Source organism: Pelophylax lessonae (assembly GCF_965119305.1).
Source record: "Pelophylax lessonae genome assembly, chromosome: 5".
NCBI lineage: Eukaryota > Metazoa > Chordata > Amphibia > Anura > Ranidae > Pelophylax > Pelophylax lessonae.
Genome location: NC_138772.1, coordinates 111,298,707 through 111,322,683, shown reverse-complemented (window position 1 = coordinate 111,322,683; position 23,977 = coordinate 111,298,707). Strand labels below are relative to the sequence as shown.

Below are 23,977 nucleotides of genomic sequence, written 5' to 3'. Positions count from 1 at the left end.
TGTACAAGTTTGCAATAGTGGAGGAATAAATCACTTCTAATGTTGGATGGCCATGTGTATGGATGTTGCTGTGTTATGTAAAACTATTAGTTTAGTTTTTTTTTACATTTTAGAACGGGGTGCCTTGAGATGCAGAATTTTAAAGGGTGCCACAACTGAAAAAAGGTTGAGAAACACTGATTTAGAGAGTGAAGTTCTGCTTTATGAATCACTGTAGATTAAAAAATGTAAAAGTTTATCTAGGTCAAAATGTAGCATCATATATTCATTTCAATTATGTCTACCTTACTCCTGTTAAACGGAATGATCTTGAAGTCTGTAGACTTGCTTTGTGAAGATCCCCACGCATTTATTATGTGATATGTATGTGAGTAGGTAATACTGTGTTACATATTTCACAGAGCCTTCCTTCTAATCTAGAGGTGCTGAGAGGAGGAGTTACAGGAGGCTGTACAGGAATCACTCCATGCAGGTAGTAAGGTACCATAGGATATGTAGTCCTTAGAAATTAAATGTGAACAGCAGAGGACAAGCTGCAGAGCATGCAGTCTGTCCAAGAAGTACTGGATGGCCAGCAGACAGGCAGCAATTGAAAGATAAAATATGAAATTGTCAAATCTAACTATTGTTTGTTCTGCTATTACAATGCGGAGGTTATAGAATGAACGCGTATGCTGTGATTGTAGAACTCCCTTAAGACCCCTGGAGTGTAGCCAACTGCCCCAAACATGGCCGCAAGAATAAAGTCAACCCCGAGATTGAAAAGAAAAGTGCAAATTGGTAGATGAAGAACGGAGGCAAACTTCCAAAGAGATCCAAGCTGAACACCAAGGTCAAGGTACATCAGTTTCTGATCATACCATCCAACACTTTTTGAGCTGTGTTCTTAAAGAAAGATGGCCCAGGGGGGACTTTACTGTTTAAAGAAAAATATAAAAAAGCCCAACTGGAATTTAGTAAAATGTATATTGACAAGCCTCAATGCTTCTGCAAGAATTTATCTTCAACAGATCAGACAAAACTGGAGCTTTCTGGCAAGTCACATCAGCTCTATGTTCACAGATGAAAAATGAAGTTTTCAAAGAAATGAACGTGAAACATGGAGAAGACTTGGTTTTGGAAGTGCCTTGCTGCATTTGTCAAGGGGTGCCTTGAATCTGTGCAGGGCACAATGAAATCTCAAGAACATTGCAGAATTTCTGGAGAAAAATGTACTACCCAGTGTCCAAAAGCTCTGTCACAATCACAGGATTCTACAACAGAATGACCCAAAACACACCTAAAAAACACCCAAGAACGTCTAAGAAGAAAATATTGGAATATTCTTAAAGCAGAGTTCCACTGGCTTTTGTGTTTATTAAAAGTCAGCAGCTACAAAAAGTGTAGCTGCAGACTTTTAATAAACACACACTCACCTGCGCAAGTCGCGCTGCGCATCCCGAATGGACGGGCAATCTTCTGGAATGGATGGTCAATCTTCTGGGACCTGTGACTTGTCCCAGAATATTGCAAGGGGGGGATAAGAGGATAACTCCAGTCGAAGCCGCCTAGGCGGCCCGAGCGGAAGTGGGAGCGGGTACTTGTCAAAACTAGGTACACAAAAAAATGACATGCCAATTGTGGCAAACCTTCTTATACTTACCTAAGCCCTGTCTCTTTCCGGCACTGTGCCAGAGAGCAGCAACTCCTCTCACTCTTCACTGGAGATCGATGACGCAGCGGAAGACACTGGCTTCTGCTGCGGTCAAGAAGAGACAATGAGAGCATAGGGTGGGGCCAAGCCACTCTGTGTGTGTCAATGGACACACAGAGCCCAGCTCGGGGGCGAACCTGCATGAGTGCCCCTATAGAAAGTGACTTGCTATGGGGGTACTTGGATGGTATTGGGGTGGGGGAGGAAGAGCCAGGAGTTCCGGTGGGGACCCCAGAAGAGAATGATCAGTGCTGCTCTGTACATACCCATTATACAGAGCGGGTCAGTATGACACGTTTATTACTTAAAACAATAAATCCTTTGGAATCACTTTAAGGAGACAGTACAATTTTGATTTAGTTTAAGTCTTAGTCTTTTGACTAAAATGCAAATTTAGTTTTAGTCCCATTTTGGTCATCTGCAATTGTTTTAGTAGTATTTAGTTGACTAAAATCTCCAGGACATTAGTCAACTGAAGTCGTTGAGTTTAGTTACATTGTAACGCATTATTTAAGCATTTCTCCAGAATTTCCAAACACATTAAATACTTCTGGATTAAAAATATCTAATCATATTATTATTTGTGGTATTAAGGTTTGAACATGCTCTACCAGACACAGGTGTAGCTGCTGGATGGTCCAAGGAGGCCTCTAATGCACACAGCGCTCTGAGGAGGCCTCTAATGCACACAGCGCTCTGAGGAGGCCTCTAATGCACACAGCGCTCTGAGGAGGCCTCTAATGCACACAGCGCTCTGAGGAGGCCTCTAATGCACACAGCGCTCTGGAGGAGGCCTGTAATGCACACAGCGCTCTGGAGGAGGCCTGTAATGCACACAGCGCTCTGGAGGAGGCCTGTAATGCACACAGCGCTCTGAGGAGGCCTGTAATGCACACAGCGCTCTGAGGAGGCCTGTAATGCACACAGCGCTCTGAGGAGGCCTGTAATGCACACAGCGCTCTGAGGAGGCCTGTAATGCACACAGCGCTCTGAGGAGGCCTGTAATGCACACAGCGCTCTGAGGAGGCCTGTAATGCACACAGCGCTCTGAGGAGGCCTGTAATGCACACAGCGCTCTGAGGAGGCCTGTAATGCACACAGCGCTCTGAGGAGGCCTGTAATGCACACAGCGCTCTGAGGAGGCCTGTAATGCACACAGCGCTCTGAGGAGGCCTGTAATGCACACAGCGCTCTGAGGAGGCCTGTAATGCACACAGCGCTCTGAGGAGGCCTGTAATGCACACAGCGCTCTGAGGAGGCCTGTAATGCACACAGCGCTCTGAGGAGGCCTGTAATGCACACAGCGCTCTGAGGAGGCCTGTAATGCACACAGCGCTCTGAGGAGGCCTATAATGCACACAGCTCTCTGAGGAGGCCTATAATGCACACAGCACTCTGAGGAGGCCTATAATGCACACAGCGTTCTAGACATGGACATTCTGAGGAGGAGACCGGTAATGCATTGCGGACAGTGCTCCGGACAGTGGTCTGAGGGGAGGCCTGTAATGGACACGCTCACAGTGCTCTGCTTTGGATGGTCACGAGTCGGGACTCTCGGGGTGAGCTGTAATGCACAGTGCTGCTCTTGACAGTGGTCTGAGGAGGCCTGTAATGCTGCAAAGTGCTAACTGCAAGCACGCTACGGATTTGCTTGCTGGAAGCAGAAGCACGCATGGGCTCCACACAGGCGGAGCTAAGGGGAAACCGGAAGATCAGGTGGGTGAAAGTCCCTCCCTTACGTTTTCGTTTTCATTCGTTGACAAAAACGGTATTGATTTTCATCATAGTTTGTCATCGGGAGGGAAATGTGATAAACTTTTCTTTAGTTTTTATCACTGCAAAAAGGACTCTGGCGAAAAAATTTTGACGAAAATGTTCTCAGCGACGAAATTAACATGGTCCTTTTGAACTTTTAAATATACCTTTAACCACTTGCCTATTGGGCACTTAAACCCCCTTCCTGCCCAGGCCAATTCCCAGCTTTCAGCGCTGTCGCAATTTGAATGACAATTGCTCGGTCATGCAACACTGTACCCAAATTAATTTTTTATCTTTTTTTTCCAAACAAATAGTGTTCTTTTGGTGGCATTTAATCACTACCAGGGTTTTTATTTTTTTTGCTGAACAAACAAAAAAAGACAAAATTTTGAGGGGAAAAAAAAAAAAAGTTTTTATAGTTAGTTATAAAATTTTGCAAACCGGTAACTTTTCTCCTTTATTGATGTGTGCTGATAGATTTTGTGAAAGTGTGCACGGACGACCAGGTGGCCACCTTGCAAACCTGTGCCACTGACGCCTGATGACGGAAGGCCCAAGAGGCACTAAGTGCCCTCGTAGAATGAACCTTAACAGGGAAAGGAGGATCCTGACTCTTAATGGAGTAGTCCTGAACCACTGTCTGCCTGATCCATCTGGAAATGGTCATAGCAGATGCGGCCAACCCCTTTACGGGGTCCATCTGTAAGGACGAATAGGGAATACGACTTTCGGAACGACTCAATTACCGCCAGGTAAACCCTGATTGCCTGAACCACATCCAAAGAATGCAAGGTATTCTCTTTTGGGTGCTTAGGCTTAGGACACAAGGAAGGCAACACAATGTCTTCATTTAAATGGAAACCAGATACAACCTTAGAAAGGAAAGACTGGCTGGGACGAAGCACAACTTTATCTCTGTGAACCACCAGGTAAGGGGAACGACAAGACAACGCAGCTAACTCCGACACCCTGCGTGCATAAGTAATAGCCACCAAGAATGCTACCTTCTGTGACAAAGTAAGCATAGGAAGCTCACAAATATTTTCAAAAGGTGGTTTCTGAAGAACAAAAAGCACCAAATTAAGGTCCCATGGAGGTAAAGCAGACCTCACCCGGGGAGCCAGGTGGCGGACCCCCCCCTGAACAAAGGTGTGAACCAAGGAATTAGTGGCCAATGGGTGCTGAAAGAAAAATCGCCAGGGCTGAAATCTGGCCTTTGATGGTGCCCAAGAACAAATGCTGATCTACACCTCTTTAGAGAAACTCCAAGACACAAGACACCGAAAAGGAACAAGGGGAAACCCCCCGAGACGCACAACAACCAATGTATGCCCTCCAGACTCGATGATTAATCTTCCTAGAAGTAGATTTTCTGGCTTTTAACAGCGTAGGAATCACTGATTCAGACACCCCTCAATAATCAGCACATGGCTTCCAATAGCCAAGCCGTTAAAGCAGAATTGAAGATCGGCCATTGAGATCAAAGATCTTGAGAGGGAGTCTCCAAGGGACATTGGTGACCAGCCATACCAGGTCTGTGTACCAAGACCTGCGAGGCCAGTCCAGAGCCACTAGGATGACCGGAATCCCCTCTGCCTTGATTCTTCGCAGGTGTCTTGGCAGAAGAGTTATCGGAGGAAATGCCTATATCAGATGATACTGGCCACCGGAGCGCCGTTGGCGTCGGCCAGAGGATCCCGAGACCTAGCAGCGCTAACACCATGCCCAAAACTTTTGTGAACACCCGAGGAGCCAAAGCGAGACCAAAGGGTAATGCCACTAATTGGTAGTGTTCCTCGGCAAAGCGAAGGAAATGCTGATGCCCGACACATATTGGGATATGAAGGCAAACGTCCCTCATGTCGATAGAGGCCAGAAAATCCCCTTAATAAAGGGATGCCACTATCGTGCAAATGGACTCCATCCAAAATTTCTGAACCCGCACAAAGCAGTCCAAGGCCTTGAGGTCCACGATTGGACGGACCTTGCCTTCCCTCCTGGGAACAGTAAATAAGTCTGAATAAAACCCCTGAAAGCGCTTTGATTCTGGAACCAATACAATGACCCCTTGTGAGAGCAGATCCTGTACAGCCCCAAGAAGACCTCGTAGGTAATCTGGGGACAAGCGCAGGTTGGAAGGGAAGAACTTTGCCTGAAGCAAGGACCGAAACTCAATCTTGTAACTTGACCGAATCAACTCGTGGACCCATTTGTCTTGAATCAAGGAGGTCCACTGATCCGGAAAAAATCAAAGATGTCCCCCCACGCCAGATACGGGTGAGGGCGCCCCCCTTCAGGCAGAAGTGGGCTAGTCTGTGGTCCCGGAGGAACCCGCTCTCAGCTTACCAGGTCAGGGCCTCTTGGAACCTCCTGCGGAGTTACGGGTGGATTTTGATCCCTGGTCCTTAGATCCCGAGGGACGAAAGGACCGCTTATGGGCCGAGAAGAAAGGGCCATGTTTGCGACAAGACTCTCTGCTACTGGTAGTTTGCGGAAGCAGAGTACTCTTACCTCCTGTAAGACCCTTAATGATCTCCTCCATGGAAGCTTCGAACAGGCGGTCTCCTACAAAGGGGAGATCAGTCAGCACCTTCTTGGAAGTCTGGTCCGCAGACCAGTATTTCAGCATTATCAAGCGGCAAAGAGTCACCGCTGTCACGCACACCCTGCAAGCTAAGGGAGCCGCATCCAGAGAGGCATCACAGATATACTGTAACCCCTGGACCAACTTATCCGCCAGCTCAGCCAGATCAGGAAGAAGCTGTCCCCCTTCCAAATCCTGGCTCAGGAGCTTAGACCATTCCGTTAAGGTCTGGGAAACCAAGGTTATGGAAAAAACCGACTGCAGAATGGAACCGGCCACGGTAAAAAGGTATTGGACCATAGATTGAGCTTTCTTGTCAAAAGGATCCTTAAAGGACGGAAAGTCCTCCACCGGGAGAAGGGTGGCTTTGCTCAACCTGGAAACCACCACAGGTGGTAATATCAGTTTAACAGGGACTCCTTAAAAGGATACCTTCTAGCGAAACACTTAGCTACCCCGACAATGCGTTTTGGGGAACCTCACTGACTTGTGACAATGCTGTCGAAATAGGCGGGAAAGAGGAATACCTTTGCTGCCTTAGAGGCTCTGCGGCTACCAAATTGCACCTGCGCAGCCAACGCAGCAGTAGCCGTGTCCTCCAATTTTCAAGTTTCCTGCACGGATACAATCAGCGCATCCATTAGCGCCTTTTCACGCGCGGCTGTAGTGGAAGAGACTTTATCCTCAATATCAGAGCACTCTGGATGCGTGGACACAGACCCAGTAGGGTGACTCGCATCCACGGCAGCCAAATCAACCTCAGAATCTGAGGAGACAGAGGATGCAGGTGAAGGCGGAGGACACTTTTTGCTCGTCCTATTTTGGAGGGCCATATCTACCCTGGACACTAGTGACTGCAAGACGGCCATCATAGCAGACTGGGACTCAGTGGACCCCACAGCCTCTGAGAGGGGGTCAGGTGGTGACACATGCTCATGGGACTCCGTTGGTTAACCTGGGGGCTACCAACAAAAATCTTGAAAATGCTGTAAAGTACCCCCCCACTGCTGCACCAGCGGCACCACAAGTCTGAGCATATCAGTTAGCGCTATAGCAGAAAGAAGGAGTCATTTAGCACCCAAAAGGGACTCACCACCCCCTTCTCAGGTACCGAGACAGAGTGCCAGGATGCATGCCTTGCAGCAATCGGAGAGAAAGAAAAAAAAGTTCAGGAACTGACACTTGAGGCACACCGCCGATTCACCACTCCATAGGTTTCAAACAAACGGCCGCCTTTGATAGCAATGGGAAACTACAAGAAAATGGCCACCGGACTACACAAACATGGCAGCCGACACAAACAGCAGCCATCCACAGCAAAATGGTGGCTACATGCGGCTCCTGGGACTCCCAGGTTCATTTAGACCGCAATGGGGGCCCCCCACCAGGTCCGGACGGATTCGAAACCCTATTTTCCATCCGCACAGGGGATCGGATCAGATGAGAGCGGACAGGCGGTCCGCTCTCATCCGATTCCCCCATAGAGATGCATGGGACTCTGACACCTCCCTCTCCGCACAGAGAGCGGAGAGGGAGCTGTCACCTGCCTGCTCCAGTGTTAATTTCGTCGACTAAAACCGACTAAAACGTTTTCGTCGACTAAACGAACACAATTTTAATCGACTAATATATGACTAAACTAAAACAATTCAGATGACTAAAATACGACTAAAACTAAAATGGCATTTTAGTCTTAAGACTAAAATACAACTAAAACTAAAATGGCATTTTAGTCAAACTAAATCGAAATTTGCTGCCAAAATTAACACTGGTGCATGCTCAAAGCTTAATACCATAAATAATAACATATTAGATTTTTCACTCCAGGACCAGCAGTAGTATATAATGAGTTTGGAAATTGTAGAGAAATGCTTAAATAATGCATTACAAATTACAATTGAACTACACCCATTCGATTATAGATGACTAAAATGAGTTTTAGTCGACTAAAATGTAGGACGTTTTAGTCGACTAAAATGTACTGGAGTTTTAGTCGACTAAATACGACTAAAACACTTGCAGAAGACTAAAATGGGACTAAAACTAAAATGCCATTTTAGTCCTAAGACTAAGACTAAAACTAAAACTAAATTGAAATTTGCTGCCAAAATTAACACTGGCCTGCTCAGCGGGGGATCTGTGTATCGATCCCCCGCTGAGCAGCATGGATCCGCCTATGGAGGCGGACCGTGTGAAAGAAGCCTAATAGTAATGCTGTAAAGCAGAAATTCACATAGTCCATCACTCCAGAAAGAAGCCATTCTGCTCGTTGGGCCTGTAGGGTAGCTCATCTGCTTAATGAAAGGAAGATCTCACAGATTTAAAGATAATTACTACAAAATTTTAACACATATTTACAGCATAGTTATGTCATTTTTTGTGAATCCCCAGTCAGATATCTTAAAATAGCAATCTAAGGTCAGACAAATATATATTTTACTAAAAACCAATCATGAGAGAAATGTTGAGAAATGCTAGTTATCTGGCTCTCTGGGATCAATACCTTCTCAGTCAATAACCTGGTAAAAGTATGTAGCACGTGAAATCTTAACTACTGAGGTGCATACCCGCACACTGCAGTGTTCAGGTTTCTACAATTCCTTTAAAAAAAAAAAATCCCACTAATCTGGGACCCCTTTACACCACTGCAGTGTGTTAACAAGTGTTATGCACATTGGTGCGCTGCTGTGCCATTAATTCTAAATGGCACCCAACACACCTTTCCAGTGCAGCACCTCTGTGTCACAATGTAGTGCACTGCAATACCAAAAATTATGCATGCTTGCTTTTTGATGTGTTGTGGTGCTTTAAGCAGCCAACTCAAATGAATCTGCAGGCCTAGTGCAATGACACGTGTGACAAGCCGCATGCATTTATGCACCACAGCAGACTGGGCTAGTGTGAAAAAGCTAGTAGTAATAACTCAGTATCATGAAGCATCATTTGGATATTAACCTGTGTCTGCAGTGTTTTCTGGTTCTGCTGCCTCAAGTCCATCCATACTATCTTCATCCTCCAACGCTGTTTTTCCTCTACTCCGAGGCCTACAAGAGAAAAAATAAAGAATATAAATCCCTGATTGTGTGTGGACTTGATAAAATAATTAGTAATAAACACAGAAAGCTTTTCTTTTAATATGTGGTTTCTTGCATGACCAGATATATATTCTAGAATGGTGGCTACCTCCAATCAACCAATCCCCCAGGTCAGCTACAGCATCAGAACCAAAGGACTGGCTACTTAAAAGGTGGACAGTTTTATAGAGCGTAGTTTTAAAAAGGGGCAAAAAAGTGAACCTGTCCTTTAACCACTTAAGCCCCGGAGGATTTGGCTGCTAAACGACCAGAGGGTATTTTGCGATTCGGCACTGCGTGACTTTAACGGACAATTGCGCGGTCGTGCGATGCTGTACCTAAACGAATTTGGCGTCCTTTTTTTCCCACAAACAGAGCTTTCTTTTGGCGGTATTTGATCACCTGTGCGATTTTTTGATCACGCGCTATAAACAAAAAAAGAGCGTAAATTTTGCAAAAATAGCAATATTTTTCCCTTTTTTTTATATGAAATTCCCCCCAAAAAAAATGTAAAAATCAAAATTTTTTTATATTTTCGGCCAATTTGTTTTATGCTACCTATGTTTGGTAAAAAAAATCGCAAAAAGCGTATTTTGATTGGTTTGCGCAAAAGTTATTGCGTTTACTAACAAAGGGAAAGATTTTTGTCATTTTTGTTGTTTTTTTTTTTAACGCGTAATGGCGGCGATCTGCGATTTTTTTTGCGGTACTGCGACATTGCGGCGGAAAGATCGGACCCTTGACTGACATTTTTGACACTTTTGGGGTTACCAGTGACATTTCTACAGTAATCAGTGCTATATATATGCACTGTTACTGTAAAAATACACTGGTAGTGAAGGGGTTAACTTTATTTGAGAGGGAGGGGCTGTGTGTGTCCCTAGGGGCGTGATTCTAACTGTGATTGGCTGTGGCTTCAACTGTATGCAGAGTGATCAATGGATCTACATAGTAGATCCATGTGATCAGCTCTCATACAGAGAGGAGAATGACAGGCAGCTTGTTTACACAAGCTGCCTGACTTTCTCCCTCTCCCCCGCCGATCGCAGAGTGGCCGGCGGCGATCGGGTCCGCCGGTCACACGCGCGGGGGGGTCCGTGACCACGCGGGAGCGCGCCTCCGGCGGCGCGCGCTCGCTCCCTAAACCCTCACAGGCGAGCGACGTAGACCTACGTCACTTTGCCTGTGAGGGGCTGACCGCCGCCGTAGATAGTCGTGCGGCGGTCGGCAAGTGGTTAAAAGCAGAGCAGCAATTATGAATAGAAAAGCATATCCATCTACGTTGTGTATTTGTCTCAAAAGCACCAAGCCCCCATTCACACCGGCGCAGCTTTGAAATTGCGCTGTTTCAGCACGATTTAAAAGTCGCACATCAGTGCGATTTGCACTGCCATTTTCATTGCGGCTTGCGACTTAATACAACAGAAGTCTATGCAAGTCGCAATGAAAATCGGCAAAAAGTAGTGAAGGGAACCCTTTTCTGAGTTACAGCAATTTGAATGGTTCTATTGCCGACTATGGGGTGCAACCTGTCATGCAATATGGAATGGTCGCGTTTTTTGGTTAGGTGGGAGCGCACAAACACTCTTTATATATTCTTTTCATCTCTGTGTATCACCTGAGGCCAGTCACTTCACTGGGTATATGCAAGGGTTTTTAACCACCAAGTAAAATAATTGACTCTGTTTTAGATGGTGTGTTTCTTGGTCCTATTAATGTGTCCAGGAATATACAATGCACTGCAGGTATTTTTTATATAATAGACATAACTGACTAAACAGTGGAACAAGAGAGGATCCTACAAATGATAAAAAGATAGCACTTCCTTCAAATTAAAAAAAAGAAAAATCCAACAACATACACAGCAAAGTATATATAAAGATATTTCTGATAATTTTTTGTAAAAAAGCTCCACTAAAGTTGCAGAGAGGCATTCTGCTGTCTTAGACACATTTGCTAAAATGCCATGCATGTTACTATGATAAAAGCTTATAACAGAGGGGGCATGTCTAATTAACCACTTCAATACCGGGCACTTTCACCCCCTTCCTGCTCAGGCCAATTTTCCCCTTTTAGCGCTGTTGCATTTTGAATGACAATTGCACGGTCATGCAACACTGTACCTACACCAAATTTATGTCATTTTCCCCACACAAATAGAGCTTTCTTTTGGTGGTATTTGATCACCTCTGGGTTTTTCCTTTTTGCTAAACAAATAAAAAAAGACCGAAAAGTTTGAAGAAAAAAAAAAGGTTTTTTTGTTTATGTTACACAATTTTGTAAATAAATACGTTTTTTCCTGCACTGATGAGACTGCACAGACAGGCACTGATGAGGTGGCACTGATGGGGTGGCACTGATAGGCAGCACTGATATGCAGCATTGGTGGGCACTGATAGGCGGCACTGATGGGCACTAATGGGCACTGATAGGCAGCACTTATCGGCATTGACGGGCGGGAAACTGATGGGCACTGATAGGCGGCACTGGTGGGCAATAATGGGCACTGGTGGGCGACACTGATAGATGGCATTGATGGGCACTGGTGGGCAGCACTAATAGGGAGGGCACTGGCGGGCAGCACTGATTGCCATCTCTGGTTGCCATAGTTGGCATCCCTGGGTTCATGGGTGGGCATGCCTGGTGGTTCTAGTGGCACCCCCCCCCCCCCCGGGTCTGCACTGGTAATCAATGATCTGATGAGCCACACTGAAAATAAACTAGTGATTTTGTTTAAAAAAAAATAAATAAATAAATACTTCTGTGTCTTCCGCAATAGCAAGCCGCTTGCTATGAGGGCAGACAAGTGGGCCTGCTCCCGAGCTGGGCTGTGTGTGTACATAGACACACAATGTGGATAAGCGCTCCCCCCCCCCTGGATTTGACTGACAGCAGCAGGAACCAATGACTTCCATTGTTCTCAGCAAAGTCTGAGAGACAAAGAAGAGAGGGAAAGACGATCTGCAGCCAGGCACAGAGCTGGATTGATACAGGAGTCATATACAGTGAGGGAAAAAAAGTAGTTGATCCCCTGCTCATTTTGTAGGTTTGCCCACTGACAAAGAAATGATCAGTCTATAATTTTAATGGTAGATTTATTTTAACAGTCACAGACAGAATAGCCACAAAAAAAAATCCGGAAAGATGCATTTCAAAAAAAGTTATAAATTGATTTGCATTTTAATGAGTGAAATAAGTATTTGACCCCTTCACAAAACATGACTTCGTATTTGGGGGCAAAACCCTTGTTGGCAATCACAGAAATTAGAAATTTCTTGTAGTTGGCCACCAGGTTTGCACATAACTCAGGAGGGATTCTGTCCCACTCCTCTGTGCAGATCCTCTCCAAGTCATTAAGGTTTTGAGGCTGATGTTTGGTAACTCGAACCTTCAGCTCCCTCCACATAATTTCCAAGGGATTACGATCTAGAGACTGGCTAGGCCAAACCAGAACCTTAATGGGCTTCTTCTTGAGCCACTCCTTTGTTGTCTTGGCCGTGTGTTTTGGGTCCTTGTCATGCTGGAATACCCATCCACAACCCATTTTTAATGCCCAGGCTGAGGGAAGGAGGTTCTCACCAAAGAGTTTATGGTACATGGCCCCACCCATCGTCCCTTTGATGCGGTGAAGTTGTCTTGTCCCCTTAGAAGATAAACACCCCCAAAGCATAATGTTTCCACCTCCATGTTTGACAGTTGGAATAGTGTTATTGGGGTGAGTTGAGTTGATGCCAAAGAGCTTGATTTTTAAGACCACCATGTTTAGCATATATACCATTTTCACTTTGTGGTGCTCAGATACAGTTCAGTTCCGTTTTAACTACTAATATGCCTAAAAACGGGGTCTATAAAATAGAGGGAAATACTGACAGCCAGGCCACCTTCTATGCATAAGTGCCGGTTCACATATGTGCGGCTGCAGCGATCGCATGTAATGTCTGAGCGCACTGCTCCTTCATTACATGCGATCGGCTGTGCGGTGCGAGTTTAGCCATACACTTTGTATGGCTGAAATTCGCACTGCACCCGCAGCAAAGATGCACAGGACCCTTTTTTGCAGCCGCATCAGGATCGTATCGCACAGCGGTTCACACTTGTGCGATTCGATCCTGTGCGAACTGTAAAGATCGCACTGCGATATGCGATCAAACTGGGGGTGTCGTTAACATTTCATTGACACCCCCAGCGTATCGCATATGGCAGTGTGAACTGCCAGGGGTGCGTTTGCGATTCGGGAACAGGCTGCAAATTCGCAGCCTTCCCGCTTCGCATATTATGAGGGAAAAAACATGGCGCCATGAAATATAATTAGCAGACATTGCATTTTTCAGAAAAACTAAAAAAAATGCAAGCTGTGCTGTCAAATGGTAGGCAAGCACCGTTGCCCAATATAAGCTGGTTTTACCTACTGGAGTTTTCTGCTTTCCCACTACATCTTTGTAATAGGTCATTAAACATGATGTAAGGATCTACAAACAGGGCTACAGGAACAAAAACAGCACGTCCATTAACGTACAACACTGTTTGCACTATATAGGCAAAACAACTTCCCAGTAAAAAATCCCAGGCAACCAGCATTTACCAGGGTTTCCAGCAGTAAAACAGATATAATTAAGCAGGATTACCTTTATCCGCTATAAAAAAAACACACTTTATGGCAAAATAATGAAGGCAGAGTGCATGTTAAATGGCACTGTTCAGCAGCAGAGATGAAACGTAAATAGGTAACCTGGGAGTCAGGACCCCAAATGGCAGATTGAGATTACGTACGTTACTGTGATTCACAAAGCGTTAACATTTATATTAAAAGACGTGTATTTAGAACACATATTGGGGGTGCAAAAAAGGCCAAAAAGATCATTTGAGGCCCAGAAGGTGTTCTGTTAACACAGAGCCCAATCATTCACAAGGTGATCTAGCAAGGATCCTTAAACCCAGTGGATGTCCAGGGGGCCAAGCTACAACCTTTCTTCTCTTTCAGTAAAGAGGAATTGCACAATTTTGTCAAATTTTCGCACCTGTCGGTCACATCAAAAGGGAGGATGGACTAATAGGCAGTTGTGGTCTGAGGGGGAATGCCATGCCAGTAAAATATGCCAGAAAATACAACCTGAGTGACTTTACCATGTCTATGACAATCCTTATCAGTATCAATTGAAGTGAAGGGGAAGGGGGGGTTTTAAGGGGCACCTTCCCTAAGGTCCCATCCTGCATTTATTAATCTCTGGTGACACTTGTGCCCAAAGATCAAGGAGATTTAGCAATGCATGCAAGATCCCAAATCATAATACCAGCATAAATACATTTGGGGTTTTTTTTTTTAAACGGGAATATAACATTGACTAAAAACTAAATGAAGGTTTATCATCCTGGGTTGTGTTTTAAATGATTCACCTGCAGAGAATGTGACCTTTATTACTTTATCAATACTCCTTGGTCTCAAAGAGTCACTAGGAAATTATTACATTTTTCTATAAAAAATTGTTTTTGATCTCACACATCTGCCACTGGTATCTATAAAGCCTTTTAAAGGCAAATCATCTCCAAAAAAGAACACTCACTTAGCAGCCCTACAACCAATTCCTAATGTCTGCTCACTATTATATATTGTTAACAAAGTATAGATAAAGGGAAACCAGTCAATTATATAGATCTTAGATCCTACACAGCACCTAATAACCAAAAGATAATCAGCGCCAATCAAAACATTCAAAAATACTATAGGACTGGTTGGTTTCACTAAAGTGTGTTCACTACACCTAAATATTAATAAAGCCCCATACACACGAGTAGAAATTCTGCCGGGAAATTTCGTCCGACGACCGATCTGCTGATTTTCGGCTTGTTAGTATGATACAACCGACTCCGACTTTTCGGCCGAAAAATCCTGGTGTGCAGGCTATAAAATTTTTGTCGACCGTCAACACACGTCTGATTTTCGTCTCATTTGTACAGATTTCGATGGGGAAAAATCTTATGAGCAAGACTAGGCATGCTCAGAGATGAAAGAACACAAAGAAAGCAATCCAACACATGACATCACTTCTGAAGTAGAATTCTGACGTGCGGGAAAATTCGTGTGCAGTCTAAAGCACATTCCAACCAACAAACACCACTCTGGAGAAAAGACGGACGACCGGTAGGCGAAAATTCGTTGCGTGTGTACGAGGCTTAAAACCAAATAATAGTGCTGCGCCAGAAATCATTACCATAAATCTTAGTACATAAATCCAAAAGTACATAAAAATTGTGAAAAAACATCCATAAATAATCCAAGCTAATATAAAATGAATTCAAATTTCATCCACCATCTGTGCAAAAAAAAAAAAAAAATGTACGGTGCTTTATTCTCCACCTATGTGATCAAGCCGTTCCCTTTACATTCTGACCCCTGTCACCAGAGGGTCAGATATAGCAGTTCCCCTTATGGGATATATAAGGTCTGGTGATATCTCAGGTTGTGTTTCCTATGGCCAACTCCACTGCACTCAATCCCGATCAGCAATGTATCGAAAATGACCCACAAAGATAGCACTTGAGCAGTGAGAGCTGTTCCAGCATGTACCATGTGAACTGCAATGGCCGCATCCCTGCAGTGCAAATGGAGATATGGACAGATCTGTGAGCACTAGATGTGTCTTTTATACATTGCTGATTGGGATTGAGTGCAGTGGAGTTGGCCATTGAAAACACAAGCTGTGTTTTCACCAGACACTATCACCAGACCTTATATATCCCATAAGGGGGAACTGCTATATCTGCCCCTGTGGTGATACAGGGGTCAATATGTAAGGCGAGAGCTTGATCACATAGGTGGAGGATAAAGCACCGAGCACTTTGATTATTTTTTCCTATACAGCACCTGATCACCTTTTCTGAATCCTCCACATCTATAGGGAAGGTAAGGAAGGGTGAACACATTGGTTACCCTCCCCCCATTACTATTCTTTCCAGAACGCAAACCACAGAAAAAGCTGTATTTGGCTTTCTTTAGCTGCACCGAAAACACATCGCAAAAGAACGTGCTTGCACCCAAAAAAAATAAAATCCACACATTTTTACAGGATTGTTAGGATTAATCTAAGATAAATCTAGATATGCACCGAAATTTAGGATGAAAATCGTTAGCGTTTTGAGATAAGCGAAAAAGTTGCCGATAATGGCAAAGAAAAAGCTGCAATTTTACCACAATTTTACTGAGCTTATGGTGCGTTTTTCATCGGTCATGTGACTCAAAAACCACATCAAAAGCCTAACAGGTGCATTAGTGATGCGTTCTTGCTACATTTTCAATGCATTTCAACGGGGAGATGCGTTTTTGGTACTTTTTTTTTTTTTTTTTTTTTAACTGTCCACAATTTCAGAATGCAGGATTTTAACACCACAACGGAAGCGCAACCAACCAGTGTGAACACACAAAATTTAAAGGGATACAATTTTCTGGCACTAAGGGCTCTTTCACACGGTCCACCTCCGTAGGCGGATCCGTGCTGCTCAGCGTGGATCGATCCACTGATCCCCGCTGAGCCAGTGGATGACAGCTCCGTCTCCGCTTGCAGTGCAGAGAGGGAGGTGTCACAGCTCCCGCTGCTCTCTATGGGGCATCGGATGAGAGCGGACCACCTGTCTGCGCTCATCCGATTCGATCCCTGAACGGATGGAAAAATAGGGTTTCCATCCGTCCAGATTACACGGACCGGATCGGATACAGATGGCAGCGGGTGACAGCGGAGGTGTCTCCGCTGACATCCGCTGCCCCATAGAGCTGCATGGAGGATCCGATCAGATCCGCCTAAAAAACAGACAGGCGGATCTGATCGGAACGCCCGTGTGAAAGAGCCCTGAGAGTTAAAGAACACCTTCACCCTTCCTACAAAATTCCAAATACAATTTTGTATGCCCTCTGACAGAATCACATATTTTATGTCTTTTTGTTTCCATATATCTTGCCTAGGTGAAAATGACATCACCTGTACTGGGTGTGCATGGTTGGGATTTGCAGAGCTTACATAGCACACCTAGCATTTGGTTTTCTTTTGCCATAGTAACAGCATAGTAATGCACAGCCAATCCAGTGGCACTTCTGTTGCCTATACTAGCGCACCTTGTAAACAAACTGATTCCCCACTAGAGCACTGGATGGGCTGACAATCCCACTCATGTACATCTAGCGCTCTATTGGAGAATCATTTTGTTTAAACAATGCCATTGTAACACAGTACCATAAGGCAAGGCAAGGCTTGACAAATCCCAGGCGCCAGGTCGCCATGGTCACTAGACAGTGCATCCTGATGCCTGGGATGTTTGTCAGCCCATTCACTGGAATCACACAGCCTGAGCTGACACCACCTCACACGCTTCAAGCCTGGCACTAAGGCTGCTGCCAGCTCCCCCCACCCACTGCACCTCGCCATTGGCTGAACACTTGGCCAGTCTGGAGTAACCAAGCAGGGAATGGCTGAGGCAGGGGTGACTGAGCCTGACGCTCACTTCCGCCTGGGTGTCATTAGTGAAGCCGAGTCTCTGACAAGGGAGCGAGTGGCACACAGTTGGGCAGGGGTCCAGGCACTGGGCTGGAGGGGTGTTCTATTATCCATCATGGAGTAATACACACCTGTGTGCTGCCAATAGTACAGGGATACCTCCTGGGAGTTTGTACACTTGGGTCAGGGGCTGCTATGGGGCTACAAGTCCCAGCATGTGCTGTACCTCCATTGCAGACCATGAAAGGACTACAAGTCCCAGCATGTGCTGTATCTCACTTATTATGAATTTAAATTTACTAAGATCTTAGGGATCCTAAGAAAGGTAATAGGCAAAAGCTGAGAGGCATAACTCTGTGTAAACCTGTGTCACGCATTTGTAAAGATACACATCAGGGTTAGAGAAGAGTTTGGTCATTGAAAATAAAGCTTTGTTAGTTTAAAAAAAAAAAAAAAAACAGCTGGCTCCTTTTTTAGCTGGTTCCTAGATTCAAAGCAAATTGTCAAGCCCTGCAATAAGCACTGCTGGGTGCACATGTGGAGGACTGGCAAGGCCACACTATATAAGATGGAGGAACTCTGAACAATGAAAAACAAATAAGAAAAGCATGTATGCTTTTTTTTTTTTTTTTTACTTTCACATTAAAAAAGCAATTTAAAAAAAAAACAATTAAAAAAAAAAAAAAACATCAGTTTCTCACTTGTAGATAGAACCACTATATAAATAGGACAAAAATCACAAATATGTGCACTTTTTTTAATACAATAATACTACAGGGCATAATCTTAAAACATAATTGTTAAAAACTCATACTAAACATTCACTGGTGAATCAATCACGGTCATTAGAGAGAAAAAAAACTGTACCGGGAAGATTCACCTGCAAGAATGTCATACAAGCTGTTTTATAAATATGCTCCCGATTGTTTTAAAACACCAGTTAGAAGAAAAAAGTGCAGTTTGTTGCATCTTTTTGTCTTTAGATTGCATAGAAAATAAACAATTTTCAAAGAATATACCGTATATACTATTACTAACAAGCCTTGTTCAAGATGACCCAAAAAAAAAAAATAATGGAAAAGAAAATACCTTGTTAATACATCAATATATTTCAGCCATCTTTCTAAGGGGTTATTTACACCAGATACCGTTGAATGCATTTTTAAAACACATTATGAATGCATTTGCAAATAAAATAAATGTATTGCACTAAGCCCATAGTGGTGATTTCATGTTTTGTTTTTACACACATAAATATACCAGAACACATGTGAATGCACATACACACACCACAAAACACAAACCAAAAATACATTTAGGCATAAATAATGCCTAAAAATGCACCACAAACACATTTCAAATGCGTGTAACAGTACTTGTGAAACTACACCTTGAATGCGGAGATTGTGGTGTAAACGTACACTAAGGCTGAATTTTTTGTTGACCACAATAACAAATCACATGGAAGCGGTTACTTTTATAATTATGCACCAGAACATAGAAAGATACCCCAGAATATGTGCTGCAGATCTCATTACAAAAATGTAACGACTATGCAAATCTACGCAATCCATGCACTAGAGCTTCCTCTTCTATTTAAGGCTCCAGTCACACCTGAGCATATCGCTTTTAGGCGTTTTTTTTTTTTTGGGTGTTTTTGTCAGGCGTTTTTTGCAGGTGTTTGGAGGCAGGCATTGACCTCTATCAAAAACGCTTGTAATCTGTCAAAGAAGACGCTCATGTACTTTTTTTGAGCTTCGGGCGACAAAATGCTCAGATGTAAACAGGAGCCATTAAAATGAATAGGATTTTGCTTGTTGGGCATTCTGAAACTTCAGAGAAGTGCGTTTTACGAGCTGAAATACGCTCAGGTGTGAACAGGACCTAAGGCTTGGTTCACATCTATGGGTTTTTTGGTGCCTTTTGCAGAAACGCACTACAGTTTAACATTATTTCCTATAAGACAGGCTCATATTTATGCTTTCTTCAACCAGTAGTTTTTTGGAAAGGGTGAGGGACTTAAGTCGTGCTTTCTTTGCTTTTTTGGTTCAATTGATTTCAATGGAGATGCTGCAGAATGACTAGAAAATTGAAAGAACGTTTTTAAAATGAAAATTTTCGAAGGAAAAAATTGTTTGTATATGGTCAGCATAAGTGACAGCAGGCGCAGGTTGTATCAAGCTACCTGCCTAGGACGAGGGAGTCTGTCATGTAGAATATTATATTATAGTCCTCTCTGAAAATCTGCAAAACAGGTCATAGTTTGTTTCTTTAAATAAAATGTATAATCTTGGAGTCTGAGGATTTGTACCAGATTCAACCTCTAAGTGCTGGTTCACACTAGTACGACTTGGTCAGCCTGACAAGTCGTGCACCGCGGTCCATTGTGTGGTATGGGACCCGTTCTAATAGGAGCGACATAAGTCGCTCCGACTTAGAAAAAGGTTCCTGTACTACTTCGGGGCGACCTGGAGCGACTTGCATAGAGATTGATTTATAATGAAGTCCGTGCAAGTCGTGCCGAAGTCGCGGTTCATGCGACTTCACAGGTCGCCCCCTAAGTCGGATCGCCATAGTGTGAACCGACACCAATAGTGAATACTGTATAATCTCTTCTGTTATTCTCAGAGTGGATTAGATATTTTGTTCCCTAACCATATAACTAATAATATTTACCACTACATAGACATATGTTTTGTCTTTTTTTTTTTTTTTTAAACTTTACATACTGTATTAACTAAATTATAAACCAAAAACTTTTTTTGAAGTTTTGATCAAAAATAATTAGTTGCAGCCCTAATTATGTACACAAAAAGCCTGAAGCCTGCAATAATCTATAAGTATCAGTTTGCAGATTGCTAATAACCTATAAGTGCATCAAAAAGGCAGATCTAGGACACAATTTTACACAACTCTAAGCAATAATACACAAAGTGTTTTGATCTTGTTTTTTCTAAATACAAGTCATGTGAGTACTTGAATTTGACCGATATCAGCTTCTTGCAGTCCCTGTACAGCAGAGCTGGAGTGTGAGATGATGCAGCAGAAACCAATCTGTTCACGTGCTGAGAAGAAGCATGCCGATAGGAGGAGGAGAGAGAGCGACAGAGGGGAGATCATCACTGCACTGCTTCTCTTTTCTTTGTTCACTCACAATGCTGGGGTGCATCCAAGACAACCAATGCCAAACATGGGCAAATGAGCGTGTACTACATGGGTTTTTGTTTTCTTTTTTGTTTTGCCCAGACATATACTTTAATATCTACATTTACAACAACTATTCACAAACCCCAGGAGGCCAAAGCTTTTCATAACTGAACTCCATGTGAGTATTTCTGTGAATGCTGGCGTTTTCGTTTCTTAGCAGACACACACATACAGCAGAGTTCTGCCTAACCACAATGTAGGCCAATATGAGTTGCTGGGGAGTTATTTGTATAAACACGAGACTGTGGTCATCTGTCGCAGCCTTTGGCAGAGGTGCGAGCTGCCACATCTGATTACTTATCGTACGAGTCTTCACATGAAAAGTTATGGGAAAGAGCAACTACTACTGAACCACTCATCCTTTATTAACTTGCAGCCAGCCATTAAAGAGAAACGTCTTTTTCTGCCTATTCACATATTACTTTCATCTATGTTCAATAAGACAATCACTTTTTACCAAAACATTCATAAAAAAGGGGGGGGGAAATCATACACTCACTTTTTTAAACAAAAATGGGTAATACAACCATGGAAAGCGTTCTGTGGAAAAAGCAACTTGTATGTAACAAGAGACTGAGAAAACAGTCCGTACCCAGGCAACATTTACCTACACTTTAATCTCTTCTCTGCTCAGCAAGAAGGCCTGGTTTACAACTATCCGTTTTCTAGTGCTTTTTGCAGAAATGCACTCAGTCCATTTAAAGTGGTTGTTAAGCCACTTGCAATCTCTCACAAAAGTGAGTACACCCCTCGCATTTTTGTAAATATTTTATTATACCTTTCCATGTGACAACACTGAAGAAATGACATTTTGCTACAATGTAAAGTAATGAGTGTACAGTTTGTAGAACAGTGTATATTTGCTGTCCCCTCAAAATAACACACAGCCATGAATGTCTAAACCGCTGGTAACAAAAGTGAGTACACCCCTAAGTAAAAATGTCCAAATTGGGCCCAATTAGCCATTTTCCCTCCTCAGTGACATGTGACTCGTTAGTGTTACAAGGTCTCAGGTGTGAATGGGGAGCAGGTGTGGTAAATTTGGTGTTATCGCTCTCACTCTCTCATACTGGTCACTGGAAGTTCAACAGGGCAAAGAACTCTGAGGATCTGAAAAAAAGAATTGTTGCTAGATGGCCTAGGCCAGGCTTCAACAAACCCCGGGCGCCAGGTCGCATTTGCGACTAGAATTAGCGACCTGGCAACTGGGGTGCCCTGCAGGAGGTGTCCTGTCCCTTTTGCGCCCCCACCTTCTTTCCCGAGTGCACGGACTTCCACGCCGTCCATAAATTGAGGCCCCGGCTTTTCGGCCTTCTTCTGTGAGATGAGAGGCTAGGGGAACTGGCGCCCTCTTGTGGTGGCCGGGAGTAATGCATGTTCTCAATGCCTTCCTTCTCATCTGCTCTTTGGAAGGAGATGGGAAGTTTTTGCAGGCTTCATCTCTCTGTCCAGTTACCTTTGCTTAAAGGTAAGTGGAGAGGGAGTGTGGTTATTATTATTAATTTATTTTTTAAATTTAAAAAAAAAAAAAAGTTAAATAATTTTTTCTTTTTAATTATTAAAAAAAAAAAATAAAACATCCTTTTTCTATATATATATATATATATATATATATATATATATATATATATATATATATATATATATATATATATATATATATATATATATATATATATATATATATATATTATATTATATAAAAAAAAAAAAAAATGTTCTCATCGCCATGCCACAGCCGAAGGCCCCTTTCACACGGGCTGTCTGATTGGGTCCGCCTGTCAGTTTTTCAGGCAGACCTGATCGGACCCTTCATTCTCCTCTATGGAGCGGTAATCTGCCGCCATCTGATCCTGTCCTCCAAAAACAGATTGATGGTGGTTCTATTTTCTATCCATCCCGTGGATCGGATCAGATGGCATCGGATGGAAAGAGACAGACAGTCTGTTTCCATCCAATTGCGCTATAGAGGAGAGTGGGGTTCTAGTCGTATTTATGTGTAAATTTAGTATCCGTTTTATTAAATATAGCTTGGTTGTTAGTTTAAAAAAAAAAAAAAACTGGCTCCTAACTTTAGCTGGCTCCTAGATTTCAGGCAAATTTGTCAAGCCCTGGCCTAGGCTATAAGAAGATTGCCAAAACCCTGAAACTGAGCTGCAGCACTGTGGCCAAGACTATACAGCGGTTTAACAGGACAGGTTCCACTCAGAACAGGCCTCACCATGGTCGACCAAAGAAGTTGAGTGCACATGCTCAGAGTCATATCCAGTTGCAGTCTTTGGGAAATAGACGTATGAGTGCTGCCAGCATGACTGCAGAGGTTGAAGTGGTGGGGGGTCAGCCTGTCAGTGCTAAGACCATACGCTGCATACTGCATCAAATTGGTCTGCAGTGCGGTCTTCCCAGAAGGAAGCCCACAAACAAGAGTGGGGGCTGCATGAGCGCTGCTGACACTGGGAGCTACAGTTCATTGAGGGAACCATGAATGCCAACATGTACTGTGACATACTGAAGTAGAGCATGATCCCCTCCCTTTTGGAGACTGGGCCACAGGGCAGTATTCCAACATAAGAACCCCAAACACACCTCCAAGACGACCACTGCTTTGCTAAAGAAGCTGAGGGTAAAGGTGATGTACTGGCCAAGCATGTCTCCAGAGCTAAACCCTATTGAGTATCTGTGAGGTATCCTCAAACAGAAGGTGGAGGAGCGCAAGGTCTCTAACATCCACCAGCTCCGTGATGTCGTCATGGAGTGGAAGAGAACTCCAGTGGCAACCTGTAAAGCTTTGGTGAACTCCATGCCGAAGAGGGTTAAGGCAGTGCTGGAAAATAATGATGGCCACACAAAATATTGACACTTTGGACCAAATTTGGACATTTTCACTTAAGAGTGTACTCACTTTTGTTGCCAGCAGTTTAGACATTAATGGCTGTGTGTTGAGTTATTGAGGGGACAGCAAATTTACACTGTTATACAAGTTGTACACTCACTACTTTACATTGTAGCAAAGAGTCATTTCTTTAGTGTTGTCACATGAAAAGGTATAATAAAACATTTACAAAAATGTGAGGGGTGTACACACTTTTGTGAGATATTGTATATAAAATGATCTAATCCCCTCTGTAAAAGAACAGTCAGTGTCCCTGTGCCTGTGTTCTAGAAAAAAATATGCAGA

At 43.5% G+C, this 23,977-nt stretch overlaps 1 protein-coding gene across 9 annotated transcripts in view; it reads right to left on the bottom strand.

The window, feature by feature from the left end:
- The window catches only part of KMT2C (lysine methyltransferase 2C), a 448,529-nt gene that overhangs the window by 344,967 nt on the left and 79,585 nt on the right, over positions 1 to 23,977 (bottom strand). For all 9 annotated transcript variants that reach the window (XM_082258361.1, XM_082258363.1, XM_082258369.1 and 6 more), the window contains exon 2: positions 8,991 to 9,079. In XM_082258361.1, coding sequence (XP_082114487.1) covers positions 8,991 to 9,079 — 89 coding nt within the window. The remainder of the gene's footprint in view (positions 1 to 8,990; positions 9,080 to 23,977) is intronic.